The following is a 21,126-nucleotide window of genomic DNA, read 5'->3' on the forward strand; positions in this document are numbered from 1 at the left end:
AGATGGCAATGCAACTCAGAGGGAACTCTCCACTCCTCAGAACCTGCAATACAGTGCAGGAGGCTTCTAGGGATCCTGGAGGTGTGCAAGATAAAGCTGGACCTTTACTGCTCAAGGAAACTCTCAGACGGACCTTCGGCCCAGGTGGCAGGGGAGGCCTGGGCCCTTATGGGTTCACTCTATTCTTGTATAGGTGGATTTTAAGATTCTCAGCTTCTGGGGTTGGGGGTGGGTTCCAATGAAGTAACTGTCTACTCCCATGATCCTGTCTCCAATTGATTAAGAGTCAGTGCTTCGAGATTCTATGACAGATGCTAAAACTATGATTCACTCATTCTAACATTCTTAGCTTCTAATTGTCTTATTCTAAGATTCTATCATTCTAATTCTAAGGTTCCATAGCTCAAGAATTCTAAAGGCCTAAAAGTCTCCAAGCCTCTGTGGGTTGGTGTTGTGAGGAGGAGGAGGAGCCTGTGGCTGACCCTGGATAGAACATTAGCCAGGAGCAGGGGCAGGAGTGGGAGAGGGACGGGTGGGTGAAGGAACCCAGCACCTTGGGGAGACACAGACAGTCACTCCCCGTTGCCCTCTGCCACCTTATCCCGAGCCCCGGAGAGTGTGAGGCAATAGGTGGGCAGGGCAAGCTCTCCAGGGCACTGGGCTGATGAAATCCCTCCCTCCTCCCACCCAGGGCACTGTCCCCCCATTCCTTTGCCCCAACCCACCCCCACCGCCCCCCAGGGGGCACGACTAACATGGCGTTCCTGGCCGAGGCTGAGCTGAGCAGGGGGCTGGGGACCGCTCCGCACGCTGAGCAGGGGAGGAGCAGGCTGGCCCAGGGGCACCGCTCCGACCTCGGGGGCGGCACAGACATGGGAAAAGGGGAAACACATGGGAAACCGGGAGACAGGGGCAGAATGAGCCCCAAGGGGGTGGGAGGGGGAGGGCAGGCAAGAGAGAGAGAGCTGGGTTAGGGTGGGCGAGGCGCTGCAGCTGAGCACTACGGGGGCCCACCTTGCCTGCACCCTTGATGCACCAAGGTTGGGGAGCCCGTCAGCATCATCAAGCCCTGAGTCTCCAAGAGTGCCCTCTGCCCTCCCGCCCTGCACCATTTGCCAGAAAGGCCGAGTCACAAAGGCCCTCTCTTACCCGGCCCTCTGCTTCTTGGATTTGTCCGAGATGCCATCACGTGCCATGAGCTTGTTGAACACAATGATTCCAATGAGCATATTCACCTGTGGGCCCAGGAGAGAGGAGAGGGGGGAGACAGGATCATGAGGTACCCTCCAGGCAGGAAACCCCACAAATGGGAGCTAGAAGGCAGGGAGGAGGCAGAGGGATGGACAGGAAGAATCCCAAGGACCACATCCCTCCCAGAACACTCAAAGGGGCACGTACCAGGACAATGACAGCTGCAGGCCCCACGAAAGCATACAGCAGGCCACCCTCCAGAGAGAGCCAACAGCTGGGGTGGGGAGAGATGAAAGGGTGTCAGAAACACAGAAGGCTCCTTTCCACCCTGGGACCCCACCTCTTAATCCTCAGGGCTGCCATGCCCACATCACCAGTGGAGACCTCCTCTCAATGGTGTGAGAGGGAGCCACTGGCTCTAGCCTCAGTTTCAAGAACTCAAGTCTAGCCACTGGGGCTGCCATGAAATCAGATATGCTGACTTCAAGTTCAGTGTTCTTTGAGATTATCCAATCTCAGTGCAACTTTTTACAGTCAGGGGAACTGAGGCTCAGAGATAGACAGGAACTTCTTCAGAGACATACAACAGGTGTAGGCCATGATCTCAGCCAGAGAAGTAAATCTTAATGCCCAGGCCAATTCCTTAACAGACACAGACCCCCACACTCTACTCCCACTCGCCACGTAGGCCACGTACTAGCTGGATGTACCGTATCCTTTGGTGCGGGTAAAGCCAACAGACACAGCCACTACCAGGGCAGGCAGACCTGAGGGAGTGGGGGAGCCAAAGTGAGATGGCTGCTGGTATTCAAGGAACCCTTATTCTCTACCCATGAGTCTAACTGACCCCGGTGCCCAGAGAGCTGGGCCAGGGCTAAAGCAGAGCCCCCTGGCTGCCCCTGCCCCACAAGCCCAGCAGCAGAGTCCCGAACTGGTCCTGCTCACCCCAGCCCAGGCAGAGAAAGCGCTTGCGAACCAGGCGGGTGCGCATCCGCCCAATGACAGCCAGGTAGGACTGCCAGGCCTCGGTGAGCACCCAGCAAAAGGAGGACAGAAAGAAGAAGTGCAGGAAGGCAGCCGTCATGGTACATACGCCCTGCAGGGACAGGGAACCGGAGGGAGTGGCCCTGAGCAGCCACCAGGGCAGGAGGCACTAGCTTCCCACACTGGCTGCTGGGCGCTGTTGCGGACAGCCGCCTACTGGAGCCCCACTCCCCACAGAGCCCTGCCAGGCACCCCCGCCTTCCTGCACCCACACACAGCACGACACGGGCCTGGTGACATGCACACGGCACTTGGCATCCGGGGAGGCGGGCAGGCAGGCCACCCACACACAGACGGGGCTGACAGGGAGGGGGACAAAAAGGAGCACCTGCCCCCTCGTGGCCAGGCAGGCCCCACACCTGGCACTCATAGTGCTGGCACTGTGCAGAGAAGGCCAAGGGGGCATGAGGGATAGGCCCCGGGGTTATCCACAGGCAGGTGGCAAAAGAGGTCTTGCAGACCTCTTGACCAAAAGAGGTCTTACAGACGTGTGCACCCAAGCACTCAGCTCACGCACACATTCACTGCTGTACACAAACACTCATCACTGAGTACACACGCCTCCTCAATACCCTCATAGGTGCTCAAACACTACTTCCACATACCTCTCCTTAGCACACAGCTGAGTGTACACACACATCCACCCCTAAGGACATCCCTACAAACACACCCACCCTCATCCGCACACACCCTCCACCCTCACCCTCCACACCCCCCAGAGCCTGCACCTGCCTTGCTCAGCACCCGGGATTGGCCCACAAGGATCAGAATGTTGGAAGCCAGGATGGACAGGCAGAAGTTCAGCAGGATGATGGAGCGCTCAGATTTTATGAACCTGACAGGACACAGTGGACAGGAGCAGAGGTGCTGGCTGCCTGCCCAACCTGCAGTTGCTGGCCACCTCCTGCCCTGCCCAACATCCGACCTACCTCCAGAAGGCAGCATAGATGGCAAGCAGCGTGAGCAGGGCCATGCAGGACACGGCACAGCCAATCACCAGGGGGACGGAGGGGGCACCCGCCAGCTCCAGGGTCTGCAGGAGATGGGTTTCTGGGAGACAGCACGGCAAGGTACCCAGCCTCCCTGTCTGATGTAGACTGCCACACCCAGGTATAGAGGGCGCGTGATATTATTCTCATGTGTGCACAAACCAAGCCATCACATAAGTGGGTGCATTTTCCCTCCTAGTCACACACACTCTTCCACACACAACCAGGCACATACAGATGCACACCCACACACAATGTCCTACAGACAGGTGTCTTGGCTATGAGTGCCATCCTGGGGGCATGGGCTTCATGTGCAATCTCACAAGTACTTGCACAGAGGCATATTAAGGATCACCTGGGTGCCCAGCCATAAAGTCATAGATGGCCTCTTACAATCCAGGGGCCTCCTCCCTTGCCCAGTCCAGGCACCTGTCTCCTACTCACCAGGTCCTTTGGTGGCTGGGCCAGGACAGCAAAGGTAGACAGGTGCTGACACTGGCAGCGGGTGTGGGCTGCCTGGGTCTCCAAGGTTTGGCAGCTCTCAGTGTCCCAGTCCCCAGAGCTGGCATCTCTTGGGTGCAGGAGAGGTGATGTGAACCCTAAGCCCAAGTCCACAGCCCCCCAGTACTGGCCTCTGCCCAGGGACAGGTGAGATTCAGGGCAAAGACACATCCATGAGGAGTTAGAAGGGAGCACCAGCATGTGCTTTTGACCCCTCCAGACCAAGGATGGCACCAAGGAATCCTCTGGCCATCTGGCAGATTCTTCCTGATGGCAGGGGGGTGTCTAGGGCTACACCCTTCCTCACCCCGAGCTGCCCCCAACTCACGCTCTGGAGTAGTCCCAGCTGGCACAATGGGGATCTGTGGTACCCTGGGGAGCAGAAGCACCAGAATCTAAGGTGGGGAGCTCGCCACCCATGACCACCATCCTTCCTGCCACAGAAGCTCCTATTCACAGGTAAAGGTTCAGCCCAGCACAGGTGACAGACTACCTCCATCAGACAGGCCTCTGGCCACCTAGCTGGGGTAACCCTGGTTCCCTGCCTAGGCCCCCACTCACATTGATGATATAGGAGAGCTCCACTGTGATGAGGGGCTCAGATGGAGGCTGGGTGGGGGGTCGCACAGTCACTGTCATCACCCGGGAGGTAACAGCTAGCGGAGGCCTAGTGGACAGGAAGTATGATCAGCTCCTACCAGCGGGTGTCCACACCAGTAAAGAATATGAAGCTTCTTTGGATGGATGTCAGGAGGTATCAGGAGTTCAGGCCCATGGGAGGCTCCAGAGTTCGGTACAGCCCTGGCCTCTGGGTGAGGTCTACAGCATCATTTGCCAAGTGCTGCACACCAGCACAGCCTGTGGGAGCTGCATGGGAGGCTTTGAGAAGCAAATACATCCAGAGCCAGGTGAGGGGTCCCTGAGGGTGCAGAGCAACAGGCCTAACACTCTGCTCAGGTGGACCCACCTGGGGGGTGGCAGGATGAGTCCCAGGGTGCGGTAGAGCACAGCACCGATCACAAAGTAGGAGGAATCATCAGGGTCTGCTGGGAGGAGGCGCTGGTGCGAGTGGCCCGGCCCAGGCGGCACAGTTCCCGGGCCCCTCACTTTGCCAGGGTTGCCTGCTGCCCCAGCTGTAGATGGATTCGCTGGGGAGGAGAGGCTGAGCACCTCCTTGGGCAAGAAGAGGCGGTCCTCTGAGTGCCGCACCCAGTCCTTCATGCCCCGGCGGCCCCGCATGGGAAATGTGATGTCGCTGGACACAGCTGAGATGGGCTCTCGCTGAATGCTGATCACTGCAGTGGGAGGAGGGTGGGCAGAGTGCACAAGAGACAGGCCCAGGGGACAGACCCAAGGGAAGAGACAGACATGGGGAGACACAGACACAGACACAGAGGTTGGTACGAAAATAGGGAGGGGACACATACCCAGAGCCAGACAATGCAGAAATGGAGGGAAAACATGTGAAGAGAAAGATACAAGCATGGAATTAAATGGGGGAAAGAAAGGGCCCGGAAACAAGAGACAGAAAAACAGGAAAAGCCCTTTGGAAACTGCCCCTCCCCCACCAGAGTGGTCTAGGCTCTGTCACCTCTGGCAACACTCCCACCCACCCCGCCTCCTTGTACCCAGATTGTCCGTGACAATTAGAGAGCTCTGGAAGGCCTTGAGGGCATCCCCCACCAGGTGGATGAAGTCCTCCACTACTCGAAGCAAGTGCACAGAGCCAGGGGACACCTGGGGACAGAGAGTGTGTGAGGAGGTGGAGTTCAAGGTGAGGAGGGGTCAGGAAAGGCAAAGCTGGAGGCTGGGCCTCACCTGCTGAGCATCATCCCACTTGTCTTTGTTCTCCTCATCTACCATGAAGCTCACAACCTGGAAAAAGCGCTGGGGAAAGAAAAAGGGACTCAGGGAGCGTTAGCCCAGGGGACAGGACTTCCCCATTGCACACCTGCCCCGCCAACAGCCTCTGACATGGGGGACTGGTTTCCCCCTCCATTCCGTTTGGGTCTTCTCCACCCTCTTTCCTCCCGGCAGCACAGGTGGTACCTGCACATCATCAGCGGAGGGCACGTAGGTGGCCCTTTTGAAGGTGTCAGTGACATTCCTCAGAATGTCCACAGAGAAGAGCAGGTCCCCACTGTAGTAGGTGCGGCGGGCCAGTAACTCTTGCAGGCTGCGCACCACCTGTGACATGCCCTCTCCAGCTAGCATGCGTTGCCCCTTTGCCAGGTGCTCCCGGAGCTGCAGGTGACACATGAGTCCGTGTCACTGGAGGGCTGGGAGGGAGCTGGGAACAGATCCTGACCCGTCCTACTCCCATTCACCCACTGCTTGCAGCCAGGAAGAAAGAAGGCATGCAAGGTCAGAGAGATGCTCAAAGGGGCTCCCAGGGGAGACAGAGTCCAAGAAGGAGCCTCAAAGAGAACCCTAAGAGATATTTTCAAAATTGCAATAGGAACACCTGGAGAAAGAAGGCACTCAGATGTGTATACATAAAAGATGAGAAGCCACTATGGGGCAGGACACCCAAAGGAGGCATGCACATTCTAAAGTACAGTGCATATGTGCTCTGTCCTGTACTCTTAATCACAAGCTCCAAATGTGAAAACCAGCCAATACCCTATACTACAGAAATATGGACACACGGGGCCACATATGCTGATACCACCCTAGCCCCATGGCAGGCCTGGGCTGGGTTCTGAGACACAAAAATAACTTCAACTTCACCTGTCTTTAAGGAGCCCCCCAGTCTAGCATAACACACAGACACTCAGACATTCTTAACACCTAATGACTGAGTAGTTCAGGGGGTTATAGGAGCACAAGGATAGACACCACCAAGAAAGCAATATACTTGAGAGGTAGGCTTTGAGGTATGAGTAGGAGTTTGCCAGACAGAGATGCCTACTTCTGCCTGGATATTTATCCAGGAATGACTGAACCTCAAGCTTCCTCCAATCCCTACCACAGACTGAGACAAAGCGTGTAGCACCCCAACTTGGCAGGGTACACTCACTGACAGATATAGGTAGCGGTATTCGTGGGAGATGCAGCGGGCAAAGCTGGGCAGTCCCCAGTATGCCACACCCTGTGCACTGAGGAGACAGCGGCGGCTGGCAGACCCTGCAGGGGACAAGAGGGCTGGGTATGAGAGCTGAGCTCTCACCCACTCCCTCCCATAGCTTGGGGGGCAGACTCAGAAGGCTGGGGGTCTGCAAGAGAGTGGCCTGCCCTTACCCGTGGCGTTGGGGGGGCACTTGTTGTAGATGATCTCACCAGCTGCTGCCTTCTTCCACGTCATCAGCATCACGTACTCGTCCCTGCACATCTCATGGAAGGCTGCAGGTGCAGGGGAGGGGCTCAGCCAGGCTCACACACACGCCCCCAGCCCCCTGGGGCTGTGCAGGCGTACCTGGACACCTCTTCTCACTGCAAGGCTTCACCTCTTCTCCGGTACCCTCACAGGGGTAGCCCTGTGTGCCTGAGGCCTGGCACATGCGGAAGCGGCGCTGCCAGCCTGTGTCACACGTCTTGGAGCAGAGGCTCCATGCATTCCATGGCCCCCACTTGCCATCAGTGGCTGTGGGAGAGGGGAAGCGTGAGAGGCCATGAGTGTCCCCAAGGCCAGGGCTGCCACCTGCTACTCTCACGCTGAGCACTCACCCGGGCACTCGAGATTGCTGCACTCGCGGGTGTCAGTGAGGGCACCTGTGCACGTAGCCCAGGCTGGGCCTGCCACGCTGCACTTCCGGCTGCGCTGCTGGGTCCCATTGGCACAGGATGAGGAGCATGGGCCCCATGGACCCCATTCTAGCCACTGGCCTTCCACTGCATGGGGAGACACAAGCAGGGGTGGTCGTTGAGCGGCGCACGCTGGGGCTGGCAGGGGCAGAGTACCACAGGGAGACTGCAGAGCCTGCTTGACACTTGGATCTGTGCCAGGCCAGCACCACTTGGTTGGTGCATGAAGGGGTCTGCAGTGAACAAGCAGGTGGTGCCTGGGCCTTATCCTGCCTATCACCAGCTCCAAGAACATAGGACATGTCTCCACTCAGCACCGAGGTGCAAGTTCTTTTCTGGCTGAGGACATGGCTGGAGGGCCACCTTCTGATCTCTGCCCACCCTTAATCCCAGCTTTGTGCCCTCTCACAGTCCAGCTAGCCAAAATGCTTTTGACAGCAAGGGCAGCCAAGGCTTATAGGAAAGGGTACTGGAAAGCAGTCCCCTTTTGATGGGGTCACAAGTGTGCCAACCCCAGTCAGGGCCAGGGCTCACCTCCCACGCTGGCAAGTATACTTTTCCAATGTCCCCCATGCTTGGTCAATGATCATGGGGGCCCCTTAGGACCGGACCTTGGACCCAACTGTCTCCCTGGGTCTCCCAACCCCCACCCCACCCCACCCCACCCCCACCCAGCTGGGCAGCGCCTGCCTAGAAGCCCCCAGGCGCTACTGACCCGGGCAGGCGGCCATACTGCAGAGTTTAGTCTGCAGCTCGGGACCCTCGCAGGCCTTGCCGCCGTGCTGGGGGGGCACGCAGGTCCGCATCCGGCTCCGAGACCCCCGCCCGCAGCTGCGGGAGCACAGGCTCCAGGACCCCCACTCCTCCCACACGCCGTTCACTGTAAGGAAGCACGTGGCCGGTGGCAGGGCAGCACCTTGGCCCCGCCCACTGCCATCGCCGGCCCATCTGCCCACCAATCAGGAGTTCCGCAACTCTGCGGCCCCTCCTTATTGGCTCTGCTCTGGGTTTTGTTACCAGGGCAATTTCTCAGGGCCCAGGACTCTGCCCTTTGAGAGGATGTGGCAGGCAGAGCCTGTGAACACCTGGATGAGGAGAGTAGGACCAACCCGGAAGGACAATAAGGGGTCCTCTTCTGCTTTTTTGAGGGCACAGGAAAGGGCCCAATATCCACCCCACCCCATCCTTCCCACTCCCAATCCATAGCCTGAATCCAACATGGTAGGCCTGGAGCAAGAAAAGTGCCCCACCCAGCCCCAAGCTCATAGACACACAAATAGACACGAATCTACATGGACACCAACACACCAAGCTCACACGCTGGAACACAGCTTTGCCCCAGCCCCTTGCAAGTGCCTGTCACATCCCAGGTACCAAGAGCCCTCCCAGATAGACCTCGCTCTCAATTCACAGCCAGGCACTATTTCACCCTCAGGGAACATGAACAAGACTGGCTGCCCTGCTCCTCATGGTCACCACCTGTCCCAGGCAGGCACATACATTTTGTCAACAACTATATGCTTAACTACAGAGGACCAAAGGGTGTGGGGGAAGCTCCCTGGAAACACAGGAGCCCAAGACATGGAAGAGACTGTTGGGAAAGGCTTCATTTAAAATTTAAGTGGCATTCATCCTAGATCCTCAAGGACAGGCAGAATTTTAATGGGGGTTGGGAGAAGAAGCAGCAAATACAGGGAAGTCAGAAAGTTTGAGTACTGGTGAGGCCAGGACTGGGGAACACGGAGGGTAATGTAACTGATAATGAGTCTTGTCTACCAGGATATGGGCATCAGAGGAGTGTGGGGCCCAGAACTGAACCCAGCAGTATGGTCTGATCCAGCTGTGCCCCTTGCCAGGTTGGCACAGTGCATGGGGCTAAGCATCGTATGGGGGACAGGCAAATGTGCCAAGTGAAAAGAAGGGCCAACCAGGTATTTTTGGGGAGAGTCATGTTCCAGGCAGGACTAACACCCTGCAGGCGCACGGGGCAGGGAGGAGGACGGGCCTACCTGGGCAGGTGGCTGAATTGTTGCAGGGCCGGGTCTCCCGCAGGGGCCCGCTGCACAGAGTCCCATAAGGGGAGGACACGCAGGAACGGGTCCGCACCTGCAGACCCTGCCCACACGTCAGGGAACACACACTCCACGGGGACCACTCCTCAGCCGCTGGGTCGCCTACGAGAGAGGGACAGCGTTGGCGGCAGGGGACACTACCCAGGCCCTCAATTTCATGGAGTGGGGGAGCACCAGCAAGATGGGGGCAGACATTGAGGGACCCTCCTACCCTGAGCCCAAGTGGCAGACTCTCTGGGAAGCAACCCAGCCCTGCTCACAGGCCTTATGTGGCAGAGAGACGCAACTGAGCTCCAGGACATAGACACAGATGGGCACACGCCAAGCACACATGCCATCAGACGTCACACGGTCGGGCCCCACCACACTGGGAGGGAGGTGGGCCCGAGTTACCTGTCTGCGCCATGTATAGCCCAGGCTCATCTGCAGACCTTGGCCACTGGGTTTTCACCTTCGGTTCCTCTTCCGGCTCCTCACCTGGAACACGGAGGTGGTGGCAGGGGCTCAGCAAAAGCCAGCTCAGTCCTACTTCAGTGGCACAGAGGACAGCCTTGCTGGTCCTCAGCCTGAGAGCTTGGAACTAACAGTAGGTGTTGCAGAGAGAGCATCACATCCTGCTGCCCACCCCACTTTCATTTAGATAAGGAAACTGAGGCTTAGAAGACCACACAGGACTCATGCTTAGCCTTGTAACAATCTTTGCCACTTTTTGCTTCAGCCAGACAGGGGAGAAGGGAGGCTGCTCATAATAATGAGCTCTGGGGAGGCATCTGTGCCAAGGCCTGCCATACCTATCTCCCCTAATCCTCTCACCGAGAAGAAGAGACCATCTCTGTTGAGAGGGGAGGAAACTAAGGACCAGAGGAAGGGAGTGATGCCCACCAACACTCCCCTCATAGGGCTGGCTCTCCTCCACCCTCCACCTGCTTCTGGGACCCAGCTCATGCTGGGCCCAGGGTTAACTCTGCTTCCCAAGCAGTCCTGGACTGTGACCTAGAAGCACAGGACAGAATGCCACCCCTGTGAGACCCAAGGCCAGGGCTACACCTAGCAGGCCCTCCTCCCACTACCCTGTGGCTAGGAAAGCAGCAGGTGCTTCAGGAGGTGGCTGCTGCCTCAGCCTCTGACCGTGTTGGGCTCTCAGCTGCCTGGATTTATGTGTCTGGTCTCGGATTTGGCAGCATTACCAGTTCTGGAGACTCCGTTCTCCCAAGCCTGCCCTGCATAGATAGGAACGGCTCCAGGCCTCTCCCTGTGTGCTCTACTTTGGATCTGGAATGTGCCCCATGTGTTAAAAGATTGCTTTCCTAGCTCAGCAATACTGGGAGGTGGTGGAAACTTTAAGGCCAGAGCTTAGTGGAAGGCCTTTCGTTCACTGGAGGCATGCCCTTGAAGGGGTAATGGGACCCCTATCCTTCTTTATCTCTAGCTTTTATTTCTCACCATGAGGTGAACGGACTTCCCCCACCAAACACTCCCATCATGATATGCTGCCTCACCACAGGCCCAAAAGCAACTAAGCCAACTGAACAGGGACTAAATCCTCCCAAACTGTGAGCCAAAATAAACTATCCCTCTTAACAAGATGATTATCTCAGGTATTTGCTGTAGAGTGGAAGGCTGACCAATGCCCTCAGACTAGTAGCAGGGGTAAGGGGCAGACAGGAAATCACGGGGAAAGCCCGGCTGCTGGGTGGGTGGGAATGGAACAGCACTGGACCCACGCTGTCCCCGACTAGAAGGTACTGCTTGCCCAAACTCCCTGTCCCTTCCTATCTCTGGAAGCCACTGAACAGGAACCCAGCAGGGCTCACTCCTCCTGCCCCCAGCTGCCCAGTCCCAGCTTTGTACCGGCAGAAAGGCCTCTGACCAAAGCTGCAGACTGGCCACCCCAAGCAAACTCCCTCAGCCCTGTCTCCGGTCTCATCGACTCCTGGACCTTCCCTTCCACTTGTGCCACCAGTCCCAGGGCCTGAGACACTGCATCTTGGAAACCTTGCCATCTTTGAAATCTGCCACACAGCCTCCCCTGTAGCAACCCTGGATCCCAACTGGGAGAATCCTGCCAAGCTGTGCAAGCACTGAGCAAGTCTCTTCGCCTCTTCGATCCTGCTGTCTCTGGAAAGCAATACTTATAATCCCCCAACCTTAAAGACTGACGTAAGGACCCCGACAGAAGGCTGCGAAGCTCTCAGCGCCATGCTTGGCACATGGCAAGTGCTCAGAAAACAGTGACTCTCCGGTTTATTTTTATCATCTCCCCCCTTCTCACAACCTCCGCCCCGCTCTGTCTCCGTTCCAGGCCACCCTTCAGCCCCCTTTTGAACAGCTTCCATGGTCCCTCCGGGCTTTGCTGTGGATCCTGCTTCTACTGGGCACACCTGCTGAGTGCCAGGCCACACTTGCGGCCCCTCAGTCCCCTCACCCAACCCCTCCACCACGCCTGCTCGGCGCCCCCAGCCCAGAGCCTGTGACAAGCCACCTTCTCCACGCCCACTCCCAGGCTGCTGAAGAGCCTACAGCTGTGCCAACTGGCACCACGACAGATTCTGGGTTCCGCATGTGCTGGGCGCCCAGGGCTCCTCGGTGGCCCTCCAGAGCTTCGTTCCCTCTGCACACCCTCAGCAGTCACAGTGGACCTCACTGGCTCTCCACACTCTCGGCACGACCCCTTGACAGAGTGGACAGAAGCTCAGACACCCGCGTGCCAGCTACCGGTCCTGCCAGGCCCTTCCCTACGCAGGCCACCCCAGCTGGTCCTGCTGCTCCTTTGCCTTCCGAGGAGGCCTCATCCATGGCCCCATCTCATCGACGTGCAGCCTGCACTCTCTGCCCCCAGCGGCCCAGGAACCCACTGAGGCCTCCTGAATTCCGGAGGCCTCCCTGAGCCCCTTCCTCCTATGGCAGCTTCCCTCCAGCACCGAGCCATGGTTCCCAGCTGCCACTCCACGTTCTCACCTGCCACTCACTTCCTGGCTCAAATGTCACCTCCCTGTTGATCCACTGCAGTCTGGCTGCTGCCACATCTTGCTGCTGAAACTGTTCTTGACAAAGCCATCAACACCTCTTGCGCTCAGTCCTGGACACTCCGGGCTTCTTCTCGCTTGACCCTCTGCAGTTGGCCCTGCTTCCTGCCTTGAGTCCTCTGCTCCCTGGCTCTGTTTCTTCCTTCTGACCTCTCTGTAGAGCGCTTCTGTCTCCATCATCTGTCTGGTCCTTTCCTGCTGCCTCCCACAGTCGGCTTCCACACTTTGTCTCATTCTCACCACAGTGTACCAGAAGGCTCCGTGAATGCCCTCAGAGCCACATCCCCAGTCTTTATGCCCAGCCCCTACCTCTCCTGTACCCCACTACTGTATGTTCTGCTGCCTCCTGCCTTGGCGTTCAAACTCAGCACATCCAGAACAGGATCATCAGCTCTTAAAGCTCCATTTGCTTGTCCTCACCTGGAAAACTCTTACTCAACCTTCAAAACCTCCCTCAAGTGACCTCTCAGACTGAAACCTTCCTTATGATCCACCCCTCAGCAGGGTTGGCTGTCCCCTCTTCTACATGCTCTTTCATCTTCTGCCAGTCTGACATTACCCCATCATGGCCACCACAAGCCCTTCGAGGGAAGGTTTGCAAATACGTAAGTCATCTCCCTGACCCCTGTGAATGCCAGCAGAGAACCTGGTCCAGGAGGAAAAGCACAATAAATGGACACCTTGCCCCTGTCTCTTCATAGTGGTAGTCCCTGGAAACTGTCCTCTGTAACTGCCCGGTGGCAGCAGCATCACAACCTGACCTGTCCGTCCTTACTGAAGGAACATTTTGAAGGCTTCAGGATAGGCTCCCCAGCCCTCCACCTAAACCTCTCCCCCCTGGCCTGACACCCAATTATCAATAAGCACTTGACACCCTTTCCAACTAGTCACAGGTGCACACAACCCTCTCATCCTGCTCCTGTGTGGTGTCTTGCCCATGACCAGGTCTCAACAGTGCCACCCTCCACAGCTTGGCATGCAGTAGAGCACTGGCCTGCTTTCGTGGATCCCACACCCTCCCACAGTTCACCAGTCACCTGCTGGCCAGGCCTGCAGTATACCCAGAGGTTGAGTTGGTGCTTCCCAAAATGCACCCTATGTGAAAATCAGAACATGTCCTGGACTTAGCTTTTGGGTTCCTCTCCCAGCCTGGCGACACAGGCCACAGAGAGGGTAAAAGAAGCCCAAGGCCACACAGCTGGACTTACACGGACCACTCTTCCTCCAACCTCCCTCCCTCACTGCTTAGCAGAGGCCAGTGATTTATTTCTCCACACGAGAAAGCCAGTTCTCCCTGAAGGGGAAGAAGACAGATAAGACCAGGTGGCATGTACTGCAATGAACATATACTCTGCACATACGCACAGGCTCCAGCCGGCTCAAGGACCAGAACAGGCCACGCTGCAGGGAAGGTGAGCTTGGGAAGGGTGTGGGTGCCTCTAGAACCCTCACAGTAAGTTTGGCAGGCTTGCTGGACCAGGACTGCTATTGTACAGACCTACAATCTGTCAGCTTTCACATTGGTTGCCAGTCCCAGGACAGGCAGACCTGCCATCACTTGTGTCACCACTCAACCACCTGTGACCGCTTCTGTCTTAAAAAAGGTAACATTAAAAAAAAGGGAACCATTACCCAGCTCTAGGTGTGGACCAATCCTCCAATTTACTGTTGAGGAATGGGGCGCCAAGGTCCATGCTGGGGACAGACACAGTGGGACAGGAACCCAGCCCTGCCTGGCTCCAAAAGTTTGCTTTTTCCCCTCAACTGTACTCCCTTTGACGAAAATGAAGCTCAGCCTGAACCTTCTTAGATGCACCTTTCCTGAAGCCCGTGAGCTTCAAGTCCTGTTACCCTGGTCCTCGCCTGTTACGCTGCTGCACTGTACCTCACTCTCCCCTCCCCTCCTGTGAGCCCGAATCACCTCTGTGGCCTCCAAAGTGATCCCTAGGATCCCAGCTCCAGCCGCAAATCTTTCCTGCTGAGGAGTCCTCAGTGGCTCCCTGCTGACCTGTTCGGTTCCAGCAAAGCATGCTACAAGGCCACTGGGACCGGAACCAGAAGGGCACAGACTCTGGAACCAGACAGATGTGTTTGGTTCCCACCTCTGCCAACTACTTGCTGTCTGCCCTTGGGCAAATCACCTCATCTATCTGAGCTTCAAATTCTTCAACGGAAAGTAAGACGAATACCTGCTACCACACAGGTCCATTGTGAGGATTTGGGGAAACAAGAGACATGGACTGCCTGGGGCACAGTAAAAAGGACCTGTCACCCCCTTCTCATTATCTCCCCAACATGCAAATGCTTTGCTCCCTCCAGTGCCTCTGCTAATGCTGCTCCTTCCTCTTAAAATACCCTTTCCTCCAAACTGATCTGCCAAAACTCACATGTCAAATGCCACCTCTTCCAGGAAGCAGGTTTCAGGGCTGCTGGACCCCTCTTCTGTGGCCTCGTACCCAGGTTACCTCCTACTGCAGCCCTGAGTATCCCAGGTTCGCCCCTTTATTGGGCTTTAGTCTGATACCCCTCTTGCACAAAAGGCTTATATTTTGAGCAGCCAGACATATGAAAGTTACTTGGCAAAAATGGGCCAGATCTTGCTCAGGGTTCTTACACCCCAGCCAACAAGGGCCACCCTCGCCTCACCCCCAGTGCTGGCAGGCAGGGTGCACAGTCTCCTGGCCCTGGAGCAGGACGGTGTATACCTGCCATACTGTGCTCCCTTGCACACTCCAGCCCCTTCAGCCTCCTGTGTCATGAATGTGTTAAAAATAACCACAGTAATCACCACTTCAACGGGGAGAGCGTTGTGATTTACAAAACAGTCTTCCCTTCCCAGGGCTCTGTGCATCCTCCCTCAGGCTGGCCCTGGAGCCCTGAGCAGCCACCAACTGCTCCTCTTGAAACACGGCTCTGCCATGTCCCTCACGGCTTCCCAGCCCCAGCAGTGCTGCTTGTATTAGTGTACTGGAATCCCAAGGGCATGGGGAGAAAGGCGGTGTGTGTGTGTGTGTGTGTGTGTGTGTGTGTGTGTGTGTGTAAAAATTCCAGCCTCTCTCCCTGCAGTCCAAGAGACCAGAGAGCTAGTTCCCTTCCAGTAATTCTTCCTCTCCCTGCTCATGACCTGTCCACTCAGCCTCTCACTGGAGCTGGCTGGGTCACTGCCACACCCCGAGGGTGGCCAGAAGCTCCTAGAAAGAGGGACCACATCTGACTCAGCCTGCCTCCTCCTCCACGCTCAGTTTACTTTTCCCTTCAAACCGCTGACTAACAGGATGAGGTCCCCGTGTCTTGGGACAGGTGTCAAAGTCCTGGTCCCACTTCCCTCCCCTGGGACTGACATCCAGCAATCTGACCCCTTGTAGCTCCTGCTCTGACCTGTTTTGCAACCCCGTGCCTCGCACAGGCTGCTTTCTCTGAAGAGGCTTTTCCCAAAGCATGGGGTGGGGATGACTTAGAGTGGCTCACAAGTATGTAATGAAGTAACACTGGACTAGGGATGTCAGTTCCCTTCTGAGCTTATTTGCTTCTCTGTTTATTATTTTGATAGTACTATAGGTACTGAACCGAGGGCCTTTGCACTGAGCTACATTCCCAAATCTTTTTAAGACAGAGTCTCATTAAATTGCCCAGGCTGGGTTCAATCCTGTGATTTTTCCTGCCTCAGCCTACCAGAGCACTGGGATTACAGGGATGTGCTGCCATCCCCAGTTTCTTGGGTCCCTTATCAGAGTGCCAATTTGCTGATTTGTCTGAGACAGTCAGGTTTGTGCCTGTTGTCTTGATGTCATTAATAGTGCCCACCTCGTCCTCTTTATAACCTCAAAAGTGTCCCAGTTTAGATGACAAGTTATATGGCCATCCTGTTTCTAATCCTTCCAGCTGCATGAAAGATAAGGTCTGAGCAGTTCTAGAGTTTCACACATCCATACCCAACAGTAATTCCTCCTTCTACCAAATGGAGAGACAGGAGGTGCACTAAGCTAGAATTTAATAAAGTCCCTTTGTTTCACTGCGGTTGCTTCTTTAGTTATCTTTCACTTCAGGTAAATGACACTCTTTCTACTTATGATATGAAATTTCTTTTTAATAGATTAAATTTAAAGACCAATTCAACTTAAAGAGAAATTTCACGAGCTAGTGGATTCCTATTCATTCCTCAAAACCCAACTCAGAATCACCTTCTTTACCACCATCCTACTCCTTCATGGCTTGATCCCCCATCCTTTTATCCTTGTCTCCCATCACATGCACACTTGGAAACACCACACTAACTTAGGAGCAAGAAGAAACAACTGCCTCTGTCTGTCTGTCTGTCTGTCTGTCTGTCTCTCTTTCTCTCAAAGAGGCAGTTACTGAGAGTTGAACCCAGGACCTTCACACTAAGCAAACAAGTCCAGCCCTTTCTTAACATTTTTATTTTGAGGCAGGGTCTCTCTTAAATCATTAAACTGCCCAGACTAGGCTCAAACTTGTAATCCTCTTGTCTCAGCCTCCCATAGTGCTCGGATTATGTGTGTGCCACCGTGCCCAGAACAGCAACTATTAGGGTTCTACAATGTACCAGTGCTATGGTTTGGATATGGTGTCCCCCAAGGCTCCATGTGTTACAGTTCATCCCACTGAGGCAGAAAGAGGACGGAAACTTAATCTGGCTACGGTGTTCAGAGGTGAGGCCTTTGGGGAGTGACTGGGATTAGACAAGGTCGTCAGGGCGGAGCCTCCATGGCTGAATCTTGGTGGCTTTATTGGGGCAGGGGGGGGTGATTGTTCCTTGTCTCTTGTCATGTGATGTCCTGCAATACCTAGGGCTCTGCCAGCAAGAAAGCTATCACCAGATACAGACCCTCAGCCTTGGAACAGAACTGTGAGCCCAAATAAAACACTATCCTTTAAAACTCACCCAGTCTGTGGTTTTGTATTCTTAGCACCAGAAAATAGACTAATGCAGTGAGGCACTGCGCTGAGCTACTGAGCTCTTACCCACATTCCCCTGCACGATCTTCGCATAACTCTGTGGAACAGAGCTCACTGTCCCCAGGCTACAGATGATGAAGGGGCGGTGAAGTCACTTGTCCATGGCCACATGATCAACGGTGGGGTCCGGAACTGAACCCAGGCTTGGGCCACTCTGGCCTATGGCCTTGATCACCACTGTGCACTAGTGGTCACTGTGCCACACCAGAGGCTACCAAATGCACTTCGCTGGCATCTGATCTCAGTCAGAGCCAGCCTGAGACCTGGCACAGACTCCGTGCTGACAAAGAATGAGCTCATGTTGGGCAGGGGGCTAGAACTCAGTGCCTGCTGAGAGGCCTGGGGGACTCAGAGCTGCACTGCCCGCTCCAGGATGGGGCACACAGCGCTCCAGAGGCACATGTCTGGACTGGCTGATGCTCCCCACCATCAGAGCCCCAACCAGGCAGGCAGGACTCCACTTCTTGGCCCCAGACCAGGCTGGGCAGCAGAGATCAGCAGGCCTGAGTGCCAAGGCCACTCCTGGGTTCGGGGCGGGGCGGGGGAAGGATTTGAGTGTGTGTGATGGGAGAGTTCTGGGCAACCAAGGGGCAGGGGCCAGGGCAGGAAAGCAGGGCCTTGAAGACAGGGAAGAGTGTTGGTCCAGAATGGGGTGTGGACACCTGATTGAGGAGCTTCAGCAAGCTTGGAAGTCTTAAGGCACTGGATCAGGAAGCAGGCACAAACTGGGTGCCCTAACTCCCCAAGAGGGGCAGCATCTTGTCCAATCACAAGAGTAGAGGCAGCATGGGAGTTTGAACCCACTTGCACCTCCCTGGAGACTCAGGGTCTCTTGAGGGCCAGAGCCCATGAATGGAGACCAGTTAATGGGGAACCAGGGCTGGCACATCAGGTGGGAGACCACTCCTAAGGGGTAGAGGGCAGGCAGAGGAGGGAAGGGGTCATCTGTGGAGGCTCCTTCTCCCAAGTGCCACTCAGCATAGTCATTGCCGTGGGTAGTGCCTCCCCTCAACTGAGGGTCAGTGGACAGGACTGTACCTCTGCTGCCCGCCTTCTAGCCTCAGCCTCAGCCTCAGCCTCAGCCTCAGCCAGCCTCCGTGCCACCCTTCCACCGAGCTCCTTCCTGCCTGCCTTCTCTTTCTTCCTCTCCCTACACTTAACAGATTGCGGCAGCAAGATGGCACAAATTTATGGCTCAACTCACCAAAAATAACAAGAGATCTATCAAAGGCAGTTTGCGTGAAATTAACAGGCACCCATACCCTCTTGTCAAACGCACTCAGTTCTGAGGCAGGCCAGAGTACTCATTTGGGCACTGCCCAGCAGAACCCCTAGCCTATGTGCTCCTCCAGTACCAACTCCAGCCCACTCTGCTTGGTCTTGGGACGCCTATCAGGGTCCCAGAGAAACTGAACCCAGCCCCTCTGTTGCAGTGCCTGATGGAGGGGCTGGGATGAGGGTCTCACGTGACCTGTGCATCTGCTGGTCCTCCAAGACGCCCTCTCTATCTGCCAGCTCCATGTGCCAGCCCATCGTCCTACAGCCCAGCGTGAGATAAGCAAATCCAAGGACTTGGTGAAAGTGATGCTGCCCCAGAGTGCTGGAGGCCTGAAGATGATGTCTCCAACCCACAGTCTCATGTGGAACGAACTGAGTCATGGGCCCACTGTCTCTCGCATCAGAAAGGTTGGGCAGGAGGGAGGAGGTGGCTGAACGGAAGAGCCTTCTGCCTGCCAGGGGAGAGGAAGGGGCTATGCCAGCCAGCTCTGGCACCAGTGTGCCATGTGAGCTCACTTATGTCATCCAACGCCACACTGCCCCATGTCAACTCCTCATGGTGGCCCTCTGGATAGAGTCATGCCAAGTAGGGCAAGGGACAAAAGCAGAGGTCAGACTTGGGAACCGGTAGGACCTTAATGCAGACTTCCCTTTTCAGAAAGGACACAAGGCCTTGGGGGCAAGAACCAGATATCTGGTCTCTGTCCATCTCCAGGCTCAACCTGTAGAGCCTCTGAGGATGGTACCTTCCTGTCACCAGCCCTCTCTGACCCTCAAAGACACCCCAGCTACCAACCAACTCCAGCTTCCGGCTTCCACCAAGCCCAGCTGGCTGCTCCTGGCTCTGTGTTCCATGTGGCAGCCTGCCCAGCCAGTGCCCGCCCATGAGGGCAGAGCCTTGCTCCATCCACCGCAGACCCCTGGGCTGACAGACAACAGGAAAAGCCAGAAGAACCAGACAAAAGGAGCTAAGCAGAATGGGGGAGGCTCCTACAGAGTGACAGGCAGTGGTGGCCACGCCGGAGAACCATAAACCTCCTGATATACGCCCGGTGCTCTCCACTGATGTTCGACAAAAAAGCAAAATTCATTTTCTTTCTGCAGGCACTAAATCCCAGGCCAGCCTCCAGGGCCTGTAACCTGCCCACAGCCTGGCTGTCACTCAGATGGCTTCATCGACCACTGTTAGAGGCCAAGCTGGCCTTGGACAGAGGCTACAACAAGGCCACTGAGCATTCATGGTGGATGGGCATGATGCCAGATGTCTCAAGGGGGTGGCCAACAAGGCCCCCTCTAAATCACTGAGAGAGGCCACTGTCATTACCCTTCTAGCTAATTCTCCCCATTTTACAGACCAAAAACAAAACAAAACACAATTGCCCTTACTATTCAAGCAAACAGTCAAGGCAGTGCCCAACTCTAGCCTTCAAAGCAGAGAGAAGACAAGTCAGACCCTGCAGTCCCAAGACCCTCACATGAGACTCTGCCCCGCTGTTAGTACAGTGAATCCCAACTGTCCCTTCTGACTGCATCCCTGAATCCTCCTTTTTCTGCGAGTAGCACGTATTACCCAAATGAAGAAACTAAGCCCAGAAACGACAGGGGCTTCCCTAAATGGGGGACCAGCTCCCAGACTGCCTCTCTCCCATCCTCACGTCCTTGGCCTCTGTTGCTGCCAGTTCGCCTGGCCCAGTGCTGTTCAACAGGCGCACAGGGTCCAGCCAGGGGGTTTGGGGCCTTGAAACTGGAGGAAGCTATGGCTGTGGGAACTGTGGTGGGTGCAGAAGGCAGGACTCAAGGGTTCACGGAGCTTTTGCCCAGTCAGCAGGAAGCTCCAGCTGCTGACAGCCTCAGTCCCAGAAGACATGGGCCCCGAGGGGGGAGATAGGACGCTGGGAGCTGAGCCAGCCCAGCCTTCCCAGGCAGCCTCAAAGCTCACACCTCTTTACCTAGGCACACTGTTCCTTACCTCCTCCTGCCCCAACCCTGAGGCTCTGCCAAAAGTCACTGACCACGTGGGCAGGAACATATCCCTGCTCCCTGGCCATTCCAGCCTGCAGGCAAACTTGTCAACTTGCAGTGCCAGGGCCTGCCACAGCCACTCCCAGCATGAGGTCTTTGTGCGCTGTTCAGTCTGCCTGGAATGCCCTCGACACTGCTTTGGCTCATCTCATCTCGCCCTTCAGGGTCTCAGTTCCCGCACCACGCCCTTCAGGAAGTCTCCCTGACTGTTCCCCACACCCTGGTTTACACATCACTCAGCACTGTCCCATTGTAGCCCATTAATCCAGCTACACACTGGAT

At 55.9% G+C, this 21,126-nt stretch overlaps 1 protein-coding gene across 9 annotated transcripts in view; it reads right to left on the reverse strand.

The window, feature by feature from the left end:
* Adgrb2 (adhesion G protein-coupled receptor B2) overlaps positions 1-21,126 on the reverse strand; it is a 35,713-nt gene that overhangs the window by 6,597 nt on the left and 7,990 nt on the right. For 2 of the 9 annotated variants that reach the window (XM_063235958.1, XM_063235957.1), the window contains exons 3-23: positions 9,935-10,018; positions 9,479-9,643; positions 8,185-8,349; positions 7,392-7,556; positions 7,141-7,308; positions 6,966-7,067; positions 6,745-6,851; positions 5,775-5,969; positions 5,544-5,612; positions 5,354-5,462; positions 4,693-5,020; positions 4,287-4,392; positions 4,054-4,097; positions 3,669-3,795; positions 3,165-3,268; positions 2,968-3,070; positions 2,137-2,287; positions 1,889-1,958; positions 1,399-1,465; positions 1,150-1,235; positions 756-854 (exon numbers count right to left, since the gene is read on the reverse strand). In XM_063235958.1, coding sequence (XP_063092028.1) covers positions 756-854; positions 1,150-1,235; positions 1,399-1,465; positions 1,889-1,958; positions 2,137-2,287; positions 2,968-3,070; positions 3,165-3,268; positions 3,669-3,795; positions 4,054-4,097; positions 4,287-4,392; positions 4,693-5,020; positions 5,354-5,462; positions 5,544-5,612; positions 5,775-5,969; positions 6,745-6,851; positions 6,966-7,067; positions 7,141-7,308; positions 7,392-7,556; positions 8,185-8,349; positions 9,479-9,643; positions 9,935-10,018 — 2,614 coding nt within the window. The remainder of the gene's footprint in view (positions 1-755; positions 855-1,149; positions 1,236-1,398; positions 1,466-1,888; positions 1,959-2,136; positions 2,288-2,967; positions 3,071-3,164; positions 3,269-3,668; positions 3,796-4,053; positions 4,098-4,286; positions 4,393-4,692; positions 5,021-5,353; positions 5,463-5,543; positions 5,613-5,774; positions 5,970-6,744; positions 6,852-6,965; positions 7,068-7,140; positions 7,309-7,391; positions 7,557-8,184; positions 8,350-9,478; positions 9,644-9,934; positions 10,019-21,126) is intronic. The other 7 variants (XM_063235959.1, XM_023565647.2, XM_063235964.1 and 4 more) reach the window with 5 other exon arrangements.

This window comes from Cavia porcellus, unplaced genomic scaffold (genome assembly GCF_034190915.1).
Source record: "Cavia porcellus strain 051 isolate PalLab524CR breed Dunkin Hartley unplaced genomic scaffold, mCavPor4.1 scaffold_25, whole genome shotgun sequence".
Taxonomy (NCBI): Eukaryota; Metazoa; Chordata; class Mammalia; order Rodentia; family Caviidae; genus Cavia; species Cavia porcellus.